Source organism: Varanus komodoensis, unplaced genomic scaffold (assembly GCF_004798865.1).
Source record: "Varanus komodoensis strain SLA01 unplaced genomic scaffold, ASM479886v1 scaffold27, whole genome shotgun sequence".
NCBI classification, from domain to species: Eukaryota; Metazoa; Chordata; class Lepidosauria; order Squamata; family Varanidae; genus Varanus; species Varanus komodoensis.
This window is the reverse complement of record NW_025335701.1, coordinates 4,684,741-4,694,337: the sequence shown is the minus strand read 5'-3', so window position 1 is coordinate 4,694,337 and position 9,597 is coordinate 4,684,741. Positions and strand designations below refer to the sequence as shown.

The 9,597-nt window shown below is 40.6% G+C and overlaps 1 protein-coding gene across 7 annotated transcripts in view; it reads right to left on the bottom strand.

Moving 5' to 3' along the window:
• The window catches only part of WWOX (WW domain containing oxidoreductase), a 713,985-nt gene that overhangs the window by 653,828 nt on the left and 50,560 nt on the right, over positions 1-9,597 (bottom strand). The window contains exon 6 of one of the 7 annotated variants that reach the window (XM_044434022.1): positions 6,493-7,159. The exons of the other annotated variants lie outside the window; for them this stretch is intronic. Coding sequence (XP_044289957.1) covers positions 6,872-7,159 — 288 coding nt within the window. The 3' untranslated portion in view covers positions 6,493-6,871. Of the gene's footprint in view, positions 1-6,492; positions 7,160-9,597 lie in introns of those variants that run through there. 7 annotated transcript variants of the gene reach the window in all.

Sequence of the window (9,597 nt, the reverse complement as noted above, 5' to 3'; positions counted from 1 at the left end):
CCTCTTGTACAATGTTGCAAACCTCCGTCCATAGCTCTTCAGGCACTCTATCAGATCTAATTCCTTAAATCTATTTGTCACCTCTACTGTATATTCATCAGGGATATGATTTAGGTCATACCTGAGTGGCCTAATGCTTTTCCCTACTTTCTTCAATGTAAGCCTAAATTTTGCAACAAGAAGCTCATGATCCGAGCCACAGTCAGCTCCTGGTCTAGTTTTTACTGACTGTATAGAGCTTCTCCATCTTTGGCTGCAGAGCACATAGTCAATCTGATTTCTGTGTTGACCATCTGGTGATGTCCATGTGTAGAGACCTCTCTTGGGTTGTTGGAAAAGAGTGTTTGCTATGACCATCATATTCTCTTGACAAAATTCTACCAGCCTGTGCCCTGCTTCATTTTGTACTCCAAGGCCAAACTTGCCTGTTATTCCAGTTATCTTTTGGCTTCCTATAAATGTGTGCCTATACAAATAAGCAAGCACATGCACATTTTATGCAAACAGACATCTTTTTTCACAAGCTGTGTACTCTTTTTTTGGCAATTCATAAAGTGGTTGGCATTATGGCCAAACCAACAACATCATTTGTAAGTGGCTCAGGCCTAAATCCGGAAACATGATTTACATCTCACTGGCCATTCACGTTTGGCTTTGTCTGAATCAAATGTGGCAAGTGACGGAATGATTACAAGGATTATTTTTTACTTCGGAAATTAAGACAGGATGGAGAACTGAGGAAATATAATTAACATTAAACATTCACAAGCTTCAAATGTCTTCACAACTTAGCCTGCTTTAAGTTACATAAATGTAATATTATTTCTTATAGCTCTATAATCTCCATAGATTTTTCATAAAATCTTAAATCCGAGTGCAATCTGAGCAGCACATGTAAGGCTCCTCTCGTGTCTCATAGGCCCTTCAAACGTATAATCATGGAAACATATTATTTTTATTAAACAATCAAATTTAACAGGAGGCTTGTCTCTGCTACCTCAAGTGAAATACAACTCTGAACAAGCTTAGTATACTATGTTATTTCTACCATGCCCTTGTAATGCTCCCACAGAAAAGATGCACTAAGAATCTTTAACAGAAATAAATTAATAGTAGTTTTGCACAGAAAATGGAAGAAGTTAGATTGCATTTCCAAACTAATTTCCCTTATAAGCATGTCCAGAGAAGAAAGATTTTCAGGAACAACAAGAATGGCTTTTCACTTTTGCTTTCTCCAAATGTTTCACCTTTCTTTGCAAGGTTCCTTTTGCAAGCAGTCCTTCCTGACCCGGTAGTCATGTGGCACATCACAAGCAAAACCAGAATAAATTTTTAATAGCACAGATCTGCACTCAGAAGTAATACATGGTTTCCCCTCTAGCACAATCAGGAACACACATGTTAAATGCTTCTTTCCGGCACATAAAACAGAAGAAAGCAGTGTCAAGACTTCTGCATTACCTAACTTCATAATGAATGGACAGTTACTGTATATCTCGGGTGTACTCCCACCCCACGAATAACATCAATCTAGCCCTACTTAATATAGAGCCAGATTTTACAAAACAAACTTAACAACAGTGCTCATGACTTTCTCTTGTGCCATCTTGCTACTGCAAGATGTTATTTTTAATTTAGATTTATAACTCAAGCTATCCCTAAAGCCTCAGAAAGACCATGTTTCCTCATCACATTTATTCTCAGAACAGCCCTGTGGAATCGACTGCTATTGCTCCCAATTTACAGTGGGAAACCAATGCCAAGACATAACAAATTGCCCAAGGTTATTATGGTTAACTTGGAATGCCAAATCTCAAGATTCAAGTTCTTTGATCAATGAACAACAATGAACAGAAAAAAACTTTATTTTAAAATGGATACCTGTTAACTCTAACAGGGGTGGAGTGAGTTCAGTTCTGTGTGATTGTATATGTTTTTTTTAATAAAATCCATGTGGTTCACCAAAAGTGCTTACTGGAGCTAGTGCAAAATCTTCAACTATCAATGCTTAGCCTGAATTTGTACAAGATAATCATTGGCAGTGAAAGGGAAGCAGAACACTTTCATATTGAGTGGAAGCGCTGGTTAAGTCTCCTCTCTTCCCAAAATCATGTGTCCTTATCCACCCAAAACATTCACACGCCCCTCCAAATTCACAGCCTACAGCTGAGATCAGAAAAGGGGCAAATTGACTGAGGATTCATTCATTCATCATTTATGGCACGACTAATTTGTGTTGCACAATCCTAAACTCTCGAAGCTCTCTTGCTTTTAAGAACACAAGGAAAGCAGTTCTGTGTTACAGCAAAGGTCCATTTAGTCCAGGATTCTTCTCAAGAAGCCCACTGTCCAACTGGCAGCACTGGCCTTCCCCCTTCCTCTGTCAGAAAAGTGTTGACAGAATTCGATAGCTCCGCCTCAGATCCTTACTAATAGCAAGCTGTGGATTCTGCTCTCTTTCACAAGCCAAGTATTTATTTTCCGTATGACAAGCTGTGCCACTGCGAGACAACCCAGCCTTGTTACAACTACCCCCCACCCCCATTACGACCTAGCCCACATCATGACACTTAATGGCAGAAGATGCCCTCAAAATCCCTTTTCAGCATGGGAAATAATTTGAAGTTTTAAAGTCTCAAGGATAATTCAATTGGTCAAATGATGATCCTCAAGTCTTTTTTTCTCTAATACCTTCTGGTGGAAACAGTCGTAGTATAAAATCACTCTCTAAAATTTCTTCTGCAGAACAATTTTGAAACACAGACAATGAAAATCACTGCGAGAGCAAACTGGGGCCAATAATATAATTATGGTGCCATGCCTGCATCACTTGCGTTAATGCTGTTATTGGACATCGCAAGGCTGCGCTTTCTCCCATGAGTCACAGTGGAGGCAAGGTTTGCCCTAATTGGTTCCAAAGCACAGCCTACCCTCAACAATCTTTCCTCGGGACCTGCAATGTTAATTTCTACATGACTGTAAATAGTGTTTGCCAACAATACAAACATGGTAATAAGAGGCTAGGTGGGTAAATAATGTGGTTACAAAACAGCTTATTTGCATTTTTATTTAAAACTGTCTTCGTTAAAAAGCAGCTTGGATTTCTCTTTGCAGAAGAAGCCTTGGTTAAGAAGTAGAGCAGTAATTACTCTCTTTAGGGGTTCTTTTATATGTCCTCTAGGGAATTAGAATGAAAAGATAAGCAGAATTAGAAAGGGAATCATGTAAAGTATGAAATGTACTATAAACACTTAGTAGTGTATTTACCATAAACTAGGCTGGCCTTCTTCATTAATGAAGTATGCAGCAAGCTTATACTGCCAGTTCTGTATTTAGAAAGCTTAATAAATGTACAGTTAGCAAGGAGAAGTTCAAAATTTTCATTTATAAATGGATCTTAGTTCATGCAAAAATTAATATTGAACATCTATATGGATATATACACCCCTGACTGCATCAGGGAATGCCCCCTTCCCAACATGAGCCTGATTTTGACGGCAATACTGGCTGCCAAGCCCAGCCAAGCCTCAGTTTTTCCAAGGCAGACCTGGAGGGGATCTTTTTATTACCAAGTGCTCTGGAATATTTTTATCGCTGTTCGGGCGTATTCAGTGCTGTTTCCACTCCACTGAAAACATGATCTTGCATCTCACATGAATACAATGGTCAGAGAAGTAGGAAGAATTGTTAAGGAGATGCTTGCTTTTTCATCTTTCTTTCTTGTTTGTTTTAAGCATTAAGTGCTGGTGCAAAGAAGAGCTTTTTTAAAAGAGTAATTCACAGATCGTATCTGAAAAACAAAACAAATGTTCTCTTCCAATGCTGACTTTTGCAGGAATAAGCTGAAGGCAATGTAATTTACTTCTGAGTAGATACGTATCTAATTTATTTCTGATGACCACGGGCTAGTTGCTTGTTACCACTACATGAAGCAACATGAGAGGGTTGTGTCATTCACAACTTCATAGCTCTAAACGTGCACATTGGCAAATTCTTTTTAAGGACACCTGACTGTGTTCTTCCTCATTGCAACCAATCTCGCCAAGTACACCACCCCGTAAAACACCCCCTTCCTCCCTCAGCAGTGCCACAAGTTTAGCACACTCTGGTGAAACAAAGCAACAATTACGGTGTGCCAAAATCTGAAGAAGTCCAGCATATAATGGCAGAAACACCATGAGTAGGTCAGTTTTAAGTGTGCATCATATGACACACTAGTGAATCAGACATTATACTGCAAGTTAAAATATTCATGTAGATTCCCCTTCTGTGTCTCAAATTTGAGTTAGAGATAGGTTTAAAGTTTCCCTCTTCAGTTTTTTCCACACATGCCAATACTAGGACACATTCCTACTTCTGTACAATTAGTCAAATTTCTCACAAATATGTTCTTCTTATTCAGGTGAAGAAGTCAAATGATTTCCAAAGAAAGCAGGTGCACTGAGGTGACGTTGAACGTCTCCAGTCCACCACGCCCCAGAGCCTTCTCTTCTGCCCCACGCACATAGCCCCTTGGTGCCACAACGCACACATGCACACATCCTCACCGATGGCAGCAGGTCAGTTCCTCTTCCCGGGACCCCATGTTGCACTCACTCTGTACCCTTGTAAATTAGCAAACTGTAATTGGAAGGAATGTGAGGAGCAATGTAATACCCATTAACCTTTTTAAAAACACATCTATAAGAAACTCCTGAAGTATACCGACCAAATCTTTTAAACCATCTTTGGCTTACCTGCATGAACTAGAGTTGCTGCTTTTATATTTCAAAATCTAATTACTTCTCAGAAAATTGCTGCATTTATTTGGATCATAAAAATCACATCTATTCTACAGCAACAGTGCAAGGTGAGCGATTCGCGTAGACAAAGGTCTGAAACAGTTCATCTGCTCTCAGGACATTGATTCAGGATAAATGAGGACAAGAGCCTCCACACATCTGCCATATAATTCAGACCCTGTTTTACAGTGGTTTCATTACCAGCCATAAAAACTGCAACAGTGGAACTGTATAAACAAACGGAACTGTGTTTTTACTGTAAAACATGAACATATTATAAATATTTGTCTTTCCTTTCTCTCAGCATCTGTAATGAGAGAGGCAAATTCATGCCATATGTTTATAGTACATGGGGAAAAAGTATATCTCAACAGTTCATCCATGCGGTTGTTTGTGAAGCTGTTAACTCGTTTAATTTACCCATTTAGTTTTTAACACATACATTTGCTTGGAAATCATTAAGAAAACAGTGCTGCACTCAATGTTTTTTGTGGTTCAGTGGGAATGCTGCCTTTGGGAAGGATGACAAAATGGTCCACAGAAAAACCTAGCCAGCCACTGTTTCTCACAAGCACACATGTGCGTGCGTGCATGTGCTTCCAGCCACTTCTTCCTTCATCTGCCACCAATATCGTGCCATTTGTATTTATTTATCTTAGTTTTCCCCTGGATGATCCCAGCTATTTAGGGACTGCAGCTACTTAGGGACATGATAACATCACAATGCTGAGCAGTTGGTTGTGATGGTTTCTCTGAAAGCAAACTAAGCCTTCCAAAAGGGTATTTGTCCTAAACATACAGCCCTAAACATACAGCCAAAGAAACACTGGAGTGATGTGAGAACAAGAACCAGAATATCTTACACTCAGAGCTCAAACCAATTGAGATCTGTGGCAAGGCATGAAGCTTGCTGTTCATCAAGAGACCCATCCAACCGGACAGAGCTGGAACAGTTTTGCAAAGAGAAATGGACAAACATGGAAGGATCCAGATGCACAAAGTCAACAGAGCCTTGCCCAAGAACATGCTTATACATATACCAAGCACTGGCTCAATGGGGTAAAAACTCATAGAAGCAACAAGTGCCAGTTCGGTTTTATTGACTTGACTTTCATGCCAAAAAAACTACACCTTCACAGAGGTGAGCATCATGTGTGCCTCAAGTGATAAGTGATAGTACTAATTAAACCATTTCAGTCCCAGCCTGCGAACCACAAAATGTGGAAAGTCAAAGAGGATCGAACACTTCTGCAAGCGGAAGCACTCCCCCATTGCCTGCCCTGATGTTGTCTTACCACTTTTTTTTTTTTTTTTTTTTTTTTTTGGTAGTTTCACCAGCCACCAGCATGAAAAGTTTTGCACTTTAGTCTAGCACTGGTCACACCAGATGCATTACAAAATGAGCAGTTTGGACGAAGACAGAGTAAAGAGAGCAAAGGCATCTTTCGAGTGCAGATCTCTCTCAGTCTCACGTATAAGCAAGATCTAAGTATAATTGACACCTTCATCTTAGGTGATGAATGTACCAGAGGAAAGATTTACAATTTAAATTCTATGGGTTGGATCCAAAGGTACTCTTTCAACAACAGAAGGAAATGTTTACATCTTGCACTAGGGCATTGTGTGAAAAAAGCATAGCTGAATCTAGGGATGTTAACTTCTCGCACAAACAGCAGGAAACTACTACAGAACCTTCCTGTTATAGCACTGTTTGAGTTATTAAGTATTTTCAAAATAGCTGGTTGCAACAATTTCCCTTTGCTCATGGACCTCTGGATGCAACCCTCCAGTTTTGTTTGTGTATATTCTGAAGTATTTCGTAAGGAAATGGTTACAGTGGGGAGCTATGAAATCCTACTCAATCATTATTCTTTCATTCAAAGATGTCAATAACATAATATGAAATAAGCCCCCAAGTTCTCCAGCTTGTGGCATAGGATTTCCACATTCTCCTGAGCAAATGTGTTTACAAACTGTACCAGAGTGTTTTTCATTAAGCCTTAAAGTCAATTAAGCTGCGAATTGGAACAATCATTCCTCCTTTGCAAAGTATTGATATTTTTTTCTTGGCTGCTTAAGGGCCTTTTCCACTACTCAAGAAGAGATTTATGCTTGACAATCCCTTTCTGATTAAAATGAATCATAGCTCCAAATTCTAATTTCCATTTTTTTCTCAGTCTGAAAACCATCACATGGTTCAAAGTCAGTATCAAACTCCAACATGCAATGACAACGTCAAGATAATTTGAAAACCACACAGAAATGTGTTTCCTTAAAGCACGGTACACCCACATACTTTTTCTCTCTCCATACCTCTTCCAGTGGCCTCCATGGTACAGATGGTCTCCATGTTTTTCATCCATATGAGGTCGATTGTGCTGAGAAAGATATGCTGAAGAAAGCTCAGTGTCACCCGACAAGCTTCCTGGCTGAGCACAAATCTGAACTTGATTACCTGGCCATAGTCTAACACACATAACCATCATACTAGCTCCTATTTTGTTCCTACAACAATCCATTTCTATAGATTGGGCTGACAAACCAGCAATATGCTTCAAAACACAGAAGCATAGAAACAGAGTGAGTCAGAAGGGGCCTCCTGGACCATCTAGTCTGACCCCCGGCTCCAGCCGGCTCCGCTCACAACATGCCCACCATGTGGACGTCCAGCCTATCCTTGAACACCCTCACCGATGGGGCCTCAACCACCTCCCGTGGATGCCCATTCCATACCCTCGGGGTCCTAACCATCAGGAAGCACTTCCTGGCATCCACCCTAACTCTTGGTTCCCTGAGCTTTGCTCCATTGGAATGTGTCCTGTCCTCCACTGCAGGGGAAAAAGGGCCGTGACCCATCTCTGCGTGGCATCCCCTCACATACCTGTATGTCACCAACAGATCCCCTCAGAGTCTCCTCTTCCCCAGGCTGAAGAGACCCAGTTCCCTCAGTCTTGCTTCATACGTCTTTCCCTGCAATCCAGCCACCATGCTTGGGGACCTACGCTGCACTGACTCTAACCTGGCTATATCCATCCTGTAACGAGCGGCCCAAAACTGAGCACAATATTCCAGTTGTGGGCACACCAGAGTCATATAGAGTGGTAGTAATACCTCTCTCGATCTAGAAGCCACGCTTCTGGCTATGCAACCAAGGGTGGAGTTTGCCCTCTTGACCGCTGCATCACACTGTTGGCTCATGTTTAGCCTGCAGTCAACCAGCCCGCCAAGGTCCCTTTCACAAGTGCCGCTCTCCAAGCACTTGTCCCCTAACCTGTACTTATGACACCCATTCCTATGCCCCAAGTGCAAGACCTTGCACTTATCCACACTGAATGCCATCCTGTTGTCTCCTGCCCACTTCCACAGTCTCAGTTCCATTTGGATCCTTAGCATGACCCAGGAGCCTGCGCCGAAATGAGGAGGAGGGGCTTGTCCCCAACTTCGAGTCCCATCCCTGTGGACCTCTCAAAAATATATATTTTCATCAGCCTGAAGGAAGGACCAGAAAGTTCAGCTTGATTTATTCTGATGTGAACATTAGTATATTGGATATGAGTATTCTGCACCTCAAGCAACCAGGTCATTTCACTTTGAATATGTGAATATTGGACAAAAACAAAGGTTGCAAATATGCTTTTCTTCTTCACTTTAAGTAGCCATTGTCTTTTATCTTCTTCCCATGATTGCTTACAATTTGAAATAAATTTTATACATCCTGTAGTTCACAACTAATTCTCTCCTAGTTACACAATTCAAGTAATTAAAGTTCAGTAATAACTTATTGTTTCTGCTCCAGCACCTGCACTTCATTTGTTTATTTTTCCAGAGTCATAAATCTAAGGGACTGTTGAAGTGCCATAATATTAGTGCAATAATCCAAGCTAATTAGTTCCTCTCAATAAACAACAACAAAGCATTGCAGAGATGCATTGAGGGTACTTGGACTACCCTCATTATGGAGGACAGTGTACTGTGAACAATTAGGAGTGCGGACTGCTTGATAAAGAAAAGTCAATGCTTCCAAAGTAGATTGAAACAAAGGCTACACCTGACCTTTGTTCTTCAACTGATGCCCAGAAATGCGACCTTCATGGTTGTGTTGACTGGATACACAAAATCCCCATGTGGCCCTCCACAAAGTCAGCTTGAACACAAAGTATGGAAAGAGAGGTGTCCATCTTCAGCCACTCATCAAGGAATAGCAGCCAACTGTGGCACTGTAACAATTATTTTACACTTCAAATGTTCTCTGAAGCCCAACACCAGTGGAAACAGAATTGCTATGGAAAGGGTGAAGCAACCAATTCTTCAAGGACCTTTAGGGTTTGAAAGCTATGTCACCCACCTTGGGTGTTGAGAAAGAAACCGTGAGCTCAGTGGTCACTGAATCCTGTTCACCCACTGCATTCTTTAAAAAAAACCCTTCATGTTGAATAGTTTCATAATCTCTAATTTGTACAATTAATTGCCAGATGTAATGACAGCATTAAGCCCAGGTGATTATACAATATGCATTGACATGGCACTCAAGTTAACGCAATAAAGATTTTGTGGACAGGCAGTTTATAATGGTACATCAAACATTTTCATGAGAACTGGCTCCATTTAGACAGCACATTTTAGATCACATGTTTCCAAGACTTACTGATCATTTAGCCCACACTATTGGCAATATTGTACATGAGAGTGACAAAATTTTCACTTCAAAATCTTGTAAAAGAAATAACTGTCTCCTATTTTTTGGCCCAAATATAGACTGCTTTTTTAACTATTTCAGCATTTTAACTATGTACATGTAGGCTATCACTAATGTACA